The following is a 15,884-nucleotide window of genomic DNA, read 5'->3' on the forward strand; positions in this document are numbered from 1 at the left end:
ACCACTTGGATTTTGCTGAGTGATCTTCCCACAAGATGTCTGGGTAATTGAAGTCACCCATGATAACCAAGGTCCTTGAGCAAGCGGCCTCAGTCAGTTCCCGGGCGAACTCCTGGTCAAGCTCAGGACTTTGAGTGGGAGGTCTGTAGTAGACTCCCACTGTTGTGTCCCCTGTGCCATATTCCCCACAAATTTTTACCCAGAGGGTCTCTAGCTGTCCATGCTGGTCACCAACATCAGCTTGCAGGGACATTTAGCTTTCCTTCACGTAGAGAGCTACACCCCCACCCCTTTTGTCAACACGATCCCTCCTGTACAGGGTATAGCCCTCTATACCCGTGGTCCAGTCATGGGTGGAGTCCCACCCCACCAGGTCTCCGTTATCCCAATGATGTCATAATTCTTTGCACTGAGTAGGAGGATGAGCTCCTCCTGCTTGTTGCCCAGGCTCCTGGCATTAGTGTACAGGCAGGCAAGTGTCCCCTTGGGGGCTCTTGCCTTGCCCACAGATTGTGCCAGGGCTGGGGCAGGGGTGGGCTCCCTTAAGTGCCTTGGTCCGCTGGCTTTGCAAGTGTTGCTCAGCGGGCCAGCAGTGGCAGTAGTCCCCCCAACCCCCAGCTGGCTTAGTTTAAAGCCCGGTGGAGCAGGTCAGCCAGCGTGGCTGAGAAGAGCCTCCCCCCCAGGGGGGAGAGGTGGAGGCCATCTCTTCCCAGCAGCTCACTGCCTCTCTTGCCAAAGAGCGGGCTGTGGTCATGGAAGCCAAAGCCTTCCCGATGACACCAGCTCCTCAGTCTTTGGTTCACTGCATGGATCCTCCTCTCCCTCCTCAGCCCATAGCCCGAGACTGGGAGGATCGAGGAAAACACCACCTGAGCTCCCAGACCCCTAAGCCCCACTCCCAAATCCCTGTAGCGCCTCATGACCTGGCTGGGGGTGCCCCGAGCCATGTAATTGGTGCCCACGTGAATAAGGAGCATGGGATAGTGGTCTGTGGGCCGGAGGAGCTCTGGGATCCTCTCCGCAATGTCTTGGATGCGGGCCCCCAGGAAGCAGATTAAAATCTCCCCCGGGAGAAATTAAAGGGTCTCCTGAAACAATTCATATTCAGAGATTCAGCCACTGAATCTGGCCAAATCTCTGCCAAATTGAATCAGGGAACAAAGCTTCACACAGCCCTACTACTTAGGCATCTAATAACAGAAAATATGGCCATCTTGCACTAAAGAGCAACTTTCCCAGGGAAGAAGGTTTATATTCTTTCCCACCAATTTTACTTCATTAGAGCCTTCTGACATTGCAGTGTCAAAATGTAATTCATTTTGATCATTGTTCTATCATCTAGATGAGAGGCTGCTCTGGCCATAGTTAGGAGGTAAGAGCAGGGGCTATGGAGTAGAGGTGACCCCTTGTCCTAGGTAAGATGTAAAATTGTGCCCTGTTGGGAAAGGGTGGTCTGGTGGGGCTCCAGTGAGGGGCTAGGAACAAAATAGGCCTACAGTCATAGAATCACTCAGTCAATGCTCAGGTGCGGGTAGTGGGAGACACCCAGCAGACTGCACTGGGGCTGACCGAGGAGAAGAGAGCTAAGCCCAAAGCTGGGTGAGGCCGGATGGGATGAGTGTGGCCCCTGAGAGAGTTCCATATGAAAGAGGCTGGATGAGAACCACCAGAGTGAGTGGGACCTGGTAAGAGATGGGTAGTGTGTGAGTGGCCCTCTGGGGCTGTAGAAAAGAGATAGAAATGTGTGCCAAGTTTGCTTGAGCCATAGGCCAGAGAAGTAACACTAGAGTAACATGTGCGAGGCATGGGATCCATAGAGGGGAGGTCAGAGCAAGTATTAGGCCCTTGTCAGCAGGGTGAGTAATGGATAGCCTCCCGTCTTAGTAACAACTCTCATTTTTTTCCATAAAGGTGTGGCAGGTTAGCGAAGCAGGTGGTTACCCCAGGAGCAGAGCGGCTGGCAAAGAACTGACAAGGAAGCCACCCTATTACACACCTCATGAGGTTTTTTTTGTCTCCAATTTGTCTAGGTTTCTCTGAATCCTTGCCGTACCCTCCAGCATATCTACTACTCCCCCCAGCTTGGTGTTGTTTGCAAACATACTGAGGGTACACTCCATCTCATCTTCCAGATGGTTGATGAAAATATTGAACATGCAAACCCCAGAACCAACCCTTGGGGCACTCCACTTGATACTGGTTGCCAACTAGACATTGAGCCATTGATTACTAGCTTTTGAACCCAATGATTTTCTATCTACCTTACAGTCATCAAACCAGGCCTTTCTTAGCTTGCTTGCAAGAATGTTGTGGGAGACCATATTAAAAGCTTTTCTTAAGTCAAAGAATATCACTTCCACTGCACTCCCTGCATCCACAGAGCCATTCATCTTGTCAAAGAAAGCAACCAGGTTGATCAGGCGTGACTTGCTTTTGGTGAATCCATGCTGACTGTTCCTAATCACCTTCTTCTCTCCAAGTACTTAGAAATGGATTCCTTGAGTAACTGCTCCATGATTTTTCCAGGGACTGAGGTGAGGCTGACTGGTCTGTAGTTTCCTGGATTCTCTTTCTTCTCTTTCTTAAAGATGGGCTCTATAGTTTCCCTTTTCCAGTCATCTGGGATCACTTTCAATCACTGTAAGTTTTGAAAGAGCCAGTGAAGCCAGTGGCTCTGCAGTCACATCAGCTAGCTCCCTCAGCACCCTTGGGTGTATCACATCTAGCCCCAGGGGCCTGTATATGTCCAACTTTTCTAAATAGTTCCTAACCTGTTCTTTCACCATTGTTGGCTGTTCACCTCCTCCCCAGACTATGCTGCCAGGTGCAGTAGGCCTGTGTAAAGTGGCTAGCATTCACTTCAGATACAGATTTGGTCAATTTGTGGGACAGTGATTCAATTCAGTGATTCGAATCACTCTGCTGAATCAATTCAGCTGATTCTGATTCAGTGATTCAGCCACTGCCAAATTGACCGAATCTTCAAATCAAACAGGACCCATCCCCTGCCTCGTCCCAGTGTCCTGGGTCTTAAAAAAACAAAAAACAAAGTCCCCATACTCAAAAGCTCCTGCCAAGTGGGGGGAAGGCAATCCCCACTCTCCCCCACTGCCCCGTGCTGTGTGGTTGGCCCATCCCCTGCCTGCTCTTTCAGACCTGTCATTGGCTGCCCCACCTGGCCCCAGCGTCCTGGCTCTTTAAAAAAGAATAAAAGAAAAGCCCTGCATTCACTGGCTGCTGCCAGGTGGTCGTGGGTGGGGGGGTAATCCTCACTGTCCCCACTGTCCTGTGCTGCGTTGTGTGGTGGGGAGGCTCTGCCATGAGGCCCCAGAAGCCCCAACAGCCGCTGAAGCATCCAGTGAGTGTGGTCTGTTTGGTTTTTTAAAGTGCAGGGATGCTGGGGTCAGGCGGGGCAGCCATTGATGGGGCTCGGAGAGTGGCAGGGGTCAGGGAGCACTCTTGGGGGAGGCTGGAAGAGCAGGTATGGTATGGGGCCTGGCAGGGGTCCCCCCCACGGTCCTTTCCCCCCTTCTTCAGCCCCCCTCTACTTACCTCTATTTACCGGCACGGAGTCTGGCTCCAGCAGTGAGCGGAGACTGCCCCAAATCTCTCCAAATCTTTTCCAAGTCAATTCAGAGAGCTTAGAATCTATTTGGACCTTTTTATTGGTCTCCTAACTCAATTCAGATTTGGGGCCAAATCTCGTCTGAATCAAATTGGCACCCGAACCTTTGCACAGCCCTAAGGTGCAGTAATCTGGGAGCTAACCTTGTCTGTGAAGTTTGAGATGAAAAAGGCATTTAGTACTTTGGCCTTTTCTGCATCATCTGTCACTAGTTTACCTCCCCCATTCAGCAAGGGACCCACACATTCCCTGACCTTCCTCCTGTTGTTGACATACGTGTAAAAACCCTTCTTGTTACCCTACATGTCCCTTGTTAGCTACAACTCCAATTGCACTTTGGCTTTCCTGATTTCATCTCTGCAAGCTTCATTAATACTATTATATCCCTCCCTAGTTGTTTGTCCAAACTTCCACTTCTTATATGCTTCTTTTGTGTTTTAGCTCATTGAAGCTAAGCCAAGCTGATTTTCTACCATACTTCCTAGTCTTCCTGTGCATCAGGATGGTTCACTCCTGCACCCTTAGTAAGGTTTTTTTACAGTACAACCAGCTGTCCAATGCACCAAATGCACTATATTCATTATCCTCCCTCCACTGCCCAGCTTGTCTTTCACCCAGTGACGACTCAGTTTACATTTTCACTAACTGCCTTTGTTGCATGTATACCAGCCTCTGGCTTTTTTACTATTCATTCCATCCAGAAAGAGCACACACCAACTGCAGAAGCTTCTCAGCCTGTGGAAGGGTATTTAGACCCAAAAGCGTGCAAAGAAGAATTTTTCCAACTATTTGAGTTGGGCTAATAAAATGTATCAGTTTTACCCAAAGATGCTTGTCCACCTGTGTCCTTAGATCAACACAGCTACAACATATACCCCTGTAACATGGAAAGTATTAAATAGATATTTACACTCCTGTCTCATAATTTTCCTGTAAATTTTATTTAAATATAAATAAATATGCATTTATTTATAATTTATTTTTCTAATAGTATCACGAATGAATGGCCACTTCCTATGTTGTTACTGGGAATCTTTGACTAATTAACACTAGTGTAGTTATATTTTTTTAACTCTTGTAAAGAATTAATCAGCTAATTAAAGTTGTTTGACAGTTCATCAGATGTGATATGGAATGCCTTCTCATGAATACACTGAGAGGTTAAAATCAGGTAATATACTTTATAAAGTTTTAAATCCTTCAGTACAGTGTTGTCCACAAGGCAGTCAGAATAGCCATACAAATGGATCCAACAACAGTGCAGTGTTTTTAACATGATTTTGAGGGAGATCTTAAATCTATCTTATCTTAATTCCCAAACATCCAACTGAATTAAAATTGTAAAAGGTATAAAATTTACTGAATGTAAACATACTCAGGTAAATCCTCAGGCAAGTAGTTAACAGTAAGGAAAGCAGCATCCAGTCTTGTTCTATTAAGCAAGCTCTTGCTTTCTGGATGTGAGTCTAAGATGAGGCCCTGAATCAGTCCATGGAAATAAGAGTACTGATTGATTTTCATTTTGTTATATATATATATATATATATATATATATATAAATCTATTAGCCATACAGAATGTTTTATAGACTTACAGGTTGAATACCAATATCACAGTTATATGTAACAAAGGATGGCCTTCTTTTGAGAATGAAATGGAGTGTTTATATCTTTTCTCATTAGATATTTTAAGTTAAACCTTGAATACTTTCAGAAAATCACTCATTCATTGTCACTGATACATATTTTTTTGGCCCTGCTGAGATATAGAATTGAAGAATCTTACTAGTACCAACTAGACTTCTACTCTTGCCACTTGCTTTTCCTGGTTCTTTGTTCAAGAAACATTTTCTCACATTGAGACAAATAACTGTCAAGTGTATCACAGAGTATATCTCCTAGTCAACTTTGAGAGAGCTATCTATGGTGTAATAAAGTGCTTTATAGATGATCAGTTTTCGATGCCTGCTAACTTGTTGAAGCTTAACTCAGATAAGACTCAATTGATTTTTATTCGGGCTTGCTGCCTGCTGAGCATGGCTTTTTTACTACTTCCACCATTCTGTAAAAGTAGGACGGTACTTGCCCAATCAGCCCTGAAACTCAGGTCATTTTTAACCTGAATTGTCTTTCAGAACAACATCAAGTACTTGGCTTTGAAAGTTTTCATAATACTATCTTAAGAATTTATTAAAGTTATGATCATTGCTGTCTCATCAGGGTGAATAGCTCCTGATTAATGACTTTATAATATCAAGACTGGATTACTGTCCTCTATCTTCTATGACTTCAAATTGCTTTCTCTGTAGGTTTTTCTATAGAATAATTTAGTAGCTGTGGAGAACTGGCAGACTATACTGTATAACTAGTGATAAAACAATTAATTCGTATATTCAAAATGCACTGATTCATTATAATAATTTTATAAAGGAGACTGGGTTTTTTGTTGCCATTAACTTCTACTTACCCATAATGCATACCATGTTGAAAGAGAGTTAAATCATTTTAACTTGGTGTATAGTTCCTTCTTTATGGTATGTTCTCTGCTGCTACCTTTAATCTTCAGATATTGTGATATTTCATCGCAGAGTTTTTTTCAGCTGTTGCATTTCCACTCCGCATTATTCTCTCTTCTGTATTGATGTTGCATTATTATTTCTTAATATAAATATTATACACTTTGCTGACATATCATTAATTCATGATTCCTTAAAGCAAGGGGAAAAAAAGAATCTAAGACCATACTCTCCACCCTTTGAATGAAATGGCCAAATTCTCTTAGGTTTCAGTGAAAACAGAATTCAATCTTCAATGTATGTTAAGTATTTAGTAAAAGCACTAGGGAATTTAAAACAACTTAATAATACATATTACTGTGGAAGGAAGGGAGGGCTGCTTTAGCCCCCCACCAGCTTCTAGCCTGAGCCATTATAGGCATATGCCTGCATTTCTGGGATGTCTGTCTGATTACAAAACTGATTTAGCCTAGCCATGTTGAACTAACCGGCAAAGATTGAATCAATTCAGGCTCAGGCATTTTGAATGCCTGTCCCTAGCCTAGAAGTGAAATCCTGATTCCATTAAAATCAATTAGAATATTGCAGTAGATTGCAAATGGGGCAGGGTTTCATGGGTTTACATAAGGCACTGACTCCTTCCATCTCTCTTACCTCTGAAAATCTGTTTTTACTGCAACCATGGTTAAATACTTAGAACACTGAAAATCAAAATAGGTATTAAACTGAAGTGAATGCTAGCAGCAGTTCATTCTTATTCAGAGCACTGTTATGTTGAAAATTGTATTTTGTATACATGGAAAGAGCATGAAATCCTTCAAAATTGCAGATATAGGTGTCATCTTCATAAACTTCTCTTTATGATTAACAAACTCATCTTAAACTACTATATGGAAGTGTCCAAGCCAAATAGGAGTGATATATTTTCTTTTTTTGTTACATTGTGAGTTTAGGAATCTATACTATCTGGATAATTTTGCTTCCATTCCTATACAGTGGGTCAGATTTAATGAGAAACCAACATTACGTTTTAGTATTATAGGAATGAGAAACACAAAAAGAAGCAAAACAGTTCCAAATACAAGTGAGCAGTCTAAAATCATTCAGCTTGTCAAGACTGAAATAATGCTCCACAAGCATCTTTATGGTCATATTTTCCATTTTGTATCAATCAGATGTGAAACAGGGACAGTAAAATGTAAAACAAAATCACATCAAAAATTTAAAGTGAGCACTCCTTCAAGCCCCCCAAAAGTTAGTTTTTATCACTTTTAGTTTTGAAGAGAACACTTGTAAGTATATTTTAATACAAAAACAGTAGGGATTAGTATTTTATGCAGGAATCATTCCAAAAGGCAAGTGAAACAGGAGTTTGGCAGTTTTTATTTCTATTTAAGTAGTCTAAATGTCTACTAATTTTAATTTATGTCTTTTTTAGCAGATAAGAGTGATAGTTCTTGTTCAGAGGATGTAAATGATGAGCACAGCACCAAAATCAAGAGAAATAAGTAAGTATTACTGTCTCTTACTTCACATGTGGCATAGCAAAAATCCACTACAGATGAGGCACTAAGAAACTAATTTGTTCTTCATTGCATAGCTATTTTCATGAATAAATTGGGACAGCAGTCCTTAAGATATTTATTCATTAGTCTGACCTCTTTGCATTTCAAAATGCCCATTTCCTATAGACCTCATCTGTGCTTTTTTCACTGTAGATTAGTTATTGGAAAAGAGATGAATGATGAAATTAAACGTAGAGAAACTTTATTAATAGTAAGTAAATTGGGAGAAATCATTGGCTTAATTGAAATCAAATAGGACTTTTGCCATTGGCTTTCATGGGATCAGGATTTCAGTCATTTTTTTCTGCTGCTGTAATGGGCAAAGCTCCACTGATTTAATGAAACTACACACGTTCACAACAACAGTTAGCCTTTAATTGTTGGTGATTTCTAAGTGCTTCTGCTGTCATTTAGATTTCTCCTTTGGTATGAATCTCTTCCAATATTTATCTGAATCTCCCTTACCAGAATAGGAAGAAAAACACTGTCACAGAAAAAGCGGTGGGAAACATTTCCATCTTGGGAAAGGGTCTAGAGAAAGGCCTTCTTGACTCACCCTTGCCATGAAGTGTTGGTGATTTTAAATATAATCTTGGCTATGACACAATATTGGCAATGTAAGAGCTGTCTGTAAAATAGGTCTGTATAAGGTACTTACCAGGTGATATACATGGAGGAATTCTGAAATTTAAAGAGATACAGGTACTGCATTTCCAAAATAGAAATACTGTAGAACTGAGTCTCTTTTCTACTACTCTGCCCTACTACTATAACTTACTGATATAACTGGCATTCCTCTTCATTTCTATCAATGTGAGAGGAAGATAAGATGTTATGAATGAAATCCAGACATTAATTAAGCGAATGAAATTTTTTCTATTTTTTCAGTGATATAATCCTATATGTAGAAATATATAGTTTCAATATCTGAGGGAGATTTTATTGTAAATATGCAAATCTAGTACCTATACCTAAACTAAGAGATCCAAAATTTCAGACAGTGGAATTCCTCCTTTTTAGTAAATTCCAGAAAAAAGTGCTTTATTCAGTTTCAGAAAACTGATACTATAAAGCTTACTACTCAGAATGTCAGTAAGTCAAACAGTGGCTCTTTCTATTGCCTACTTGTGAATAGAGATTATTGTCCCAGGATGGTTAGATTTCCATGACTTATTCATCTTTGAAAAGGTTAACACCAGGTCTTTTGTGTTTTCTTATCTTCTTTACATTCAAAGGAACACTGTCAAAACTGATAAACCCTACATTTGACCTATCATCCTTCTTTTTCTTATAACTTCTTTGCAAAGTCTGTGAAAGCCATCTTTCCTTTTTTCTTAAAATAAGCATGTGACTACCATTCAGGCTGGAGCAATCAGATCCAACTCTACACTGGCATCCACAGTCCATAATTACAGCATATTTCTCTCCATGTAGTTAACTCAGTGGTCCTCAACTATTTCAGATGGCAGGCTGGGGCAGTGTGGGAGCTCAGGCACATGGTTAGTGGCCCAGTGGTTACAGCTTTGAGGCCATAGCAGAAGTGTTCATGGCACAGTCTGTCAGATTCCAACAAATCTATGAATTCTGCTGAATACCTTGTCACAAGGACATGAGAAGGGAAGGGACCATTTTAGATGCAGGGCACCACTCCATAACTTTTTTTTAATTTGGTGTCATCCCCATTGAAAATCATTGTTCTGCTACCCCATGTTATGTCGGTGGTTCTCAGTGGGGTGATGCTGCTATTGTCACCATCAGGTAAAAATGCCCAGCACATTCATGCACAAGCAGATTGAAAAGAGTTGTGACACATGCATATTCTCCTGCCTCTATTAGGGTTATCTGATAAGCATAAAGAATGCAGGAGAGCTTACTTTTGCTACAGCCCTTTCTGGCATTGTCTCCCCATGCTCCTCCCAGAAACAGGTGTGTGGGACAGTTCCATATGGGCTGAATACCTCTGTTTCTATCAAGAGAGGTAACTCCTGCCTTCTTTAGCTTATCATCTAATCCTAATAGAGGCAGAAGCATGTGCTTGGGCCACAGCCCTTCCCAGTCTAGCTATGCATCAGGCACATGGCAGTGGTGGCTGGTGGCAGTGCCTGTAGATCCCACACTTATTCTGTAGCACCCCAGAAAAGGTCTGGTGGCACCCCATTTGAGAACTGCTTCATTTACTAGGGCAGTTGACTTGCCCTGCTTGCATAAATATGGATTCTGTAGTGAAATCTGGTCCCTCCTCATCTCAGCCCTCATTGTAGAGACAGTGCTGAACCATATGAACCACCAGCTATCTGTGCCACAAATGAATTGCACCCATAGCAAGCACACCGACATGAGATGTTTACTGCAGAGTAAAGTCTCAATGTCTCAGTGTCTACATATGTGGCTCTATTAGGCTGCAGGAAACTAATTAACTCTGCTGCATGTTAGTTCTTGTAAATGCAAATACTGTCCTGCAGCGGTATGCTTTAGCACACAGAAACGCACATGTAGACGCTGACGGGGCTGGCTGGAGCATGAGGGTGCTTTAGTATAGGGTTGCTTGTCGGCTAGCCCCACACTGGAGCACTCTTGTGCCCCAGGTAGCCCCTTCACAGCATGTTGAGCCAGGTGGAAGCAATGTCACACTGGCAGGCTGACACCTGGGGCTCCCTGCCAGCCAGGGCTGCTGACCCAGCTCAACATGCTGTGGTCATGGGTGCATGTGAAGACGCAGCACCTGGGAGCAATAAGCTCCAGCACAATGTGCACTGGGGTTTCTTCATTCACATTAATTTCATGTGTAGACACGCCCAGTGAGTAGTATTTGAAGGACATAAAATAACCCTTTTTCATCTTTCCTTTGAGGATATTTTAACGCACAAGCAGGAGGCTGCGGTCAGGGTTAGATATATATAGCAGGAGAGGAGAAAACAGGACATAGCAAATCTATATTAAATGCTGTCAATACAATATGCTAAATTTTGAAGTTTGATATCAAGGCATTTTTTTCTTTTGCTTAAAAATAAAAATAAAACTGGAACAAATAGTACAATATAAACTTTTACAATATTTTAAGGAAGCTTTTAAGTCTGAGGGACCCTTGCCCCCAAATTAACATTTTTTTTAACATTTCCTTTCTTTTTTTAGTACTTAAAAAGAATTAAAATTTCCCTCCTAATTAGGAGGAATCAAATCCTATTTGCTTTCTACCCAGAAATAGTCTTATCAAGTGTTCCTTCCACATAGTCCTAGCCTCACAAAATAACTGCTGAAATGAATAAATTCGTGTATCTGCAAGCAACAGCATGTGCAGCAGTTAGAATCATTGAACCTGATGCCAGCAGCATTTGGAACTGAAACGCTGTTTCTTAAGAGTGCTGGGTTTCATATGCCACGATGCTCATGTACATATTTCCAGCTGAGACCAGAACTGATTTAAAATCTGTGATACATAGGAGCACTTAGTAACAAAGACTGCTCAGTGACTCTCATGCAACACTCCTATGTGACAGAGGTATCCTAGAAAGAAGCAACACTGGGTTGTATTCCAAAGGAGATTAAATACATCCCACTTTTCCTGCTTAGAAGGACAAACACCTTTATTATCGTCAATATGTTCACCATCACTTTCCCCTATGGAGACCTCCAGCCCTACTAAGTCTTACTCATTGGATCCTCCTTACTTACTTTGAATTTAGTGCCATCAGGGATTCCAGTCAACATTCATCTGTCCCCATTCAAGGTATGAGGCAGAAGAGTTCCTCATTTATACTGTTCAACCACATAAAGGCCAGGTGGTGAGCACTCCTAGCACTCCAATCATGTAACTGGGCTAAACTGGATATTTTATAGTCTTCTACAAAATCTCAAGGATTGAAGGTCATGGCACATGTCATTTGCAGCAAGTATCAGATTTAACTGTCTTCTTTATAGCCTGAGAATATTGCAGTATATTATTTTACAGTGCATAAAAATATGCTAGCTGCCTCACAAGAAACATACATTAGTGTTCTCACCTGTGAAGCTAGAAAAGAGATAACTTCAAAGCAACCAGAGGTAGGTCTGTAATTCTCAATCTAGTTCTCCATTAGACCCAGTCCAGGCATAATTTACAGAAGCCTCTGGGCTGCCCTAAATACACAAGCTGGTTCTAAATTTACAAGCCCTTATTTTGTTAGAAATACCTTTTCTATTGATTTTTATGACATCATCAATTTTATTTGTGATAAGAGCAGAAATCCATCGTTTGGGTTTTCCATTTGTATGCTTGTCTGTTTTGGAAAACTGTCATGTTCCTCACTGTGATCAGGTTCCTAAGCTCTCCCTGCTCTGTCAGCTTGAAAGCTGGATACCCACAGACCTGCAGACAGTTTTGTAACTGCAGCACCAAGGGGAGTAAATCTAGTCCCCCCTGTGCCACAACTTCAAATCCAAAGGCCTCAGTACTATATGTGGGACTGTGGGTATGGACTCTGCAAGTGCTGCAAGTAGGAATCAATCAGGAGCCAGGGTCTTCCTAGCCATGGGACAGCCCTGGTGTTCAAAAATATATAGTTTTTAGACTAGTTCCCCATAGCTCCTTCCAACCCAGGACTTTTAAATGCCTTTCCCCACAACCCCCTACTGGGGTACATTGCAACCTGTTCCTCCAAATGCCCATTTTCAGCATCAGGACTGGGGCTGTCCTGATTCTGATGCCAAGCCCTGTCCCAGTGAGGACAAGCAACTGATTGTCAGACTTGGGATGGGACATGCTATAAGTTTAATTATGGTGCTATAAAAACAGGCCACGAAGATGTCCTATGTATTTTAGCAGGCAAGGTTCTTTAGGTAAATCTGATATCTTTTTTGGAACCAACTCAAATAGTTAGAAAAATTAGCAATCTTTCTTAGCAAGCTTTCAGGAACAAGCACCCTTTGTCAGGCTGAGGAGGCATCTGCAGATGGTCTGTGCTCTTCGTGGATGAACTTCACTTCATCAATCTACTAAATACAAAAAATCATTGACTAAATATAGACATTGGATTTAGGACACATTAACCTGCCCAAAATCTGATTACCCAGGTAAACCTTCACTTTTTGCCAGCTATTTTCATTCCCTTCCTCCCACCTTCCTGTGTGTCTTCCTTTGATTACAACTACATTCATTCCCCCTTTCCATGCCCCCCTCCCCTGTCTCTCATCTACTGACCACCTTAATTACATGCTAACTGACTGGCTTTCTTGCGTACCTACTGGCCTCTGGCTGCTTTCCCACTCCATCCAGGAAGAGCACAGACCATCTACAGATGCTTTCTTAGCCTGATGAAGGGTGTTCGTGCCCAAAAGCTTGCTAAGAAGAATTTTTCAATTATTTGAGTTGGTCTAATAAAAGGTATGAGATTTACCCAAAGAACCTTGTCTGCCTGTGTCCTTAGGCCAACACTGCTACAAAATAAACCCCTTCTACATATTTTGCCACTTTATGGCACATAAATCAGTTGAACATGTAGCACTTGTACATTTATGGTGCACTTAATTGCCTTATAAATGTAAAATATTCTAGGGATCTTAGAATCATAAAGCATAGAAACAATAGGGCTGGAACGGATCTCAGGAGGTCCTCTGGATAGTCCAACTCCCTGCAAAAGGCAGAATCATCCCTAAATGTTTCCTAATAAACCAATGATGGACATGCTATGACTTCTCTAGGTAATCTCTCTAGTACTTAATGATTCTCATAGTTAGAAAGTTCGTTCTAATCTTGTCATGTCAACTGTGCACACAGAAAACACTCAACCACCTCTGTATACTTTCTATGCCTGTAATAATTTTTATTGCTGTCCTCTGGACTCCCACCAATCTGTCCACATCCTTATTGAAATATTGAGCCCAAAACGAAATGCAGTGCTGCTGGTAAGGCCTCACCAATGCTAAATAGAGTAGAAGAATGGCATCCTGTGACTTGTGTGCAATACTCCTGTTAATATAGTCTTGTGGCTTATAGTCACCTTGCAATCCAGTATGACCCCACCCCCCCCAGTCTTTTTCAGTAGTATTTCAGCCTAGCCAATTACTGCCAATTATGAATATGTAAAAAATAAACTTATTTAGTAAAATTCTATTGTTCCTTGGACACAGAATAAATTGACACACAATATGTTTTTTTGATAATGTTAAGAACCACTTTCATCAAAGTTCAGCCATAACTCATATTACTTAAAACACAAGAAGCACTCCTGGTGCTCTGGCCAGGATCCAGAAGACTGGAAGAAGGCCAATGTGATCCTCATTTTCAAAAAAGGGAGGAGGAAGGACCCAGGCAACTATAGGCTCATTAATCTTACTTTGGTCCTGGGGAAGCTCTTTGAGAAAATTATCTAGAAGCAAATCTGTGAGGGGCCAACAGGGGTGATGATGCTCAAGGACAACCAGCATGGATTCATTAGGGGCAGGTCCTGTCAGACCAACCTGATTGCCTTCTACGATCAGATCACAGAATCATGGGATGCAGGTGTTGCAGTGGATGTAGTCTTTCTGGACTTCAGGAAGGCCTTTGACACTTCTCCCACCCTATTCTCATTAATAAGTTAGGCGACTATGGCATTGATGCCTACACAGTCAGATGGGCACAAATTGGCTAGGGGGTCGCACCCAGAGAGTGGTAGTGGATGGGTCATATTCCACCTGGAGGGATGTGAGCAGTGGAGTCCCCCATGGCTCAGTCCTTGGATTTCTTTATTAGCAACTTTGACGAGGGGGTGAATAGCACCCTGTTCAAATTCACTGATGAGACCAAGATTTGGGGTGAGGTGGGCAAGCTAGAAGGGAGGGACAGGATACAACTGGACCTGGACAGGTTACAGGGGTGGGTGAATGTGAATAGGATGGGATTCAATACTGACAAGTGCAGGGTACTGCACTTGGCAGAAAGAACCAGCAGCATACCTATAAGCTGGGGAACTTCCTTCTCAAAAGCACGGTGGCAGAAAGAGATCTTGGAGTCATTATCAATTCTAAAATGAACATGGGCTCCCAATATGAGGACATGGTCAGTAAGGCTAACCACACCTTATCGTGTATCCACAGATGCATCATGAGCAGGTCCAAGGAGGTGATCCTCCCCCTCTGTGCGATACTGGTCAGGCCACAGTTGGATTACTGTGTCCAGTTCTGGGTACTGCGCTTCAGGAGGGATGTGGTTGGCATTAAGAGGGTCCAGAAGAGGGCCACTCACAAGATCGGGGCAGCAGGGCAGACCCTACGAAGAGATGCTACAGGACTTGAACCTGCTCAGCCTTCACAAGAGAAGGCTGAGAAGAAATCTAGTGACCATCTATAAACTTACCAGGGGTGACCAGAGGGGAATGGATAAGACCCTGTTCCCTCAAGCACATCCCAGAGTAACAAGGAATAACGGCCACAAATTGATTGAGAGTAGGTTCTAGTTCACAGCCAGGGTGGCCAGGATTTCGAACCAGCTTCCTAGGGAAGTGGTGCTGGCTCCTACCTTAGGGGTTTTTAAAAAGAGGCTTGATAATTACCTAGCTGGGTTCACTTGAGCTTAAATTTACCAGGGATCATACGAGCCCAGTATTCATTCCTACCCAGGACAGGGGTCAGACTTGATGATCTGCTCAGGTCCCTTCCGACCCTACATCTATGAACCTATGCATTTATAAGACAAGAGAAGATTGCAGCAGCAGCCTCCTCTCATCTGGCACACAGATCTGGGGGCTCGCACCCCCAGGAGGAGTCCGGCACAGCCCTGCAGCCCTCCCAGGGATGTGGGCCCCTGGATCTGCACACTGGATGAGCGGAGGTTGCTGCTGCCCCCTGAGACCAGCTGAAGTCAACTAAGCCCGGCTTTAAAACTCAAAATGTTTCAAGTGCCCTTGTTTTGAAGTCTTTTGTTTCATTTCAGTTTTGCTGTTTTGAGCTCAAACACATCGAAACAGCTTTGAAATGAAATATCTGGCAACATTTTGCACAGCCCTAATCTATATATAGTCCATGATTTTTTGTATCCACAGGGTCGATGAAGTGAAGTTCATAGGATCCTCCGTGAAAAGTGTTTTGTAAATTCCCTTTGAGGATTAGAACTAAGATATTGGAGAGAGAATTTTTTTTTGTGAGAAATGTGCCCCCACAGTTAATTGGGTATTCTTGTCTTTGATGGATTTCTGGTGTGAATTCACTCTGATGCATAGTTGTT

General features: G+C 42.5%; 1 protein-coding gene across 2 annotated transcripts in view; it reads left to right on the forward strand.

The window, feature by feature from the left end:
- TCERG1L (transcription elongation regulator 1 like) overlaps positions 1-15,884 on the forward strand; it is a 239,138-nt gene that overhangs the window by 204,706 nt on the left and 18,548 nt on the right. Inside the window, exon 9 of one of the 2 annotated variants that reach the window (XM_090057211.1) lies at positions 7,579-7,648. In XM_090057211.1, the coding sequence (XP_089913337.1) occupies positions 7,579-7,648 (70 nt within the window). The remainder of the gene's footprint in view (positions 1-7,578; positions 7,649-15,884) is intronic. The other variant, XM_090057212.1, reaches the window with a different exon arrangement.

This window comes from Crocodylus siamensis, chromosome 7 (assembly GCF_052110815.1).
Source record: "Crocodylus siamensis isolate JL-2025a chromosome 7, ASM5211081v1, whole genome shotgun sequence".
Lineage (NCBI taxonomy): Eukaryota > Metazoa > Chordata > Crocodylia > Crocodylidae > Crocodylus > Crocodylus siamensis.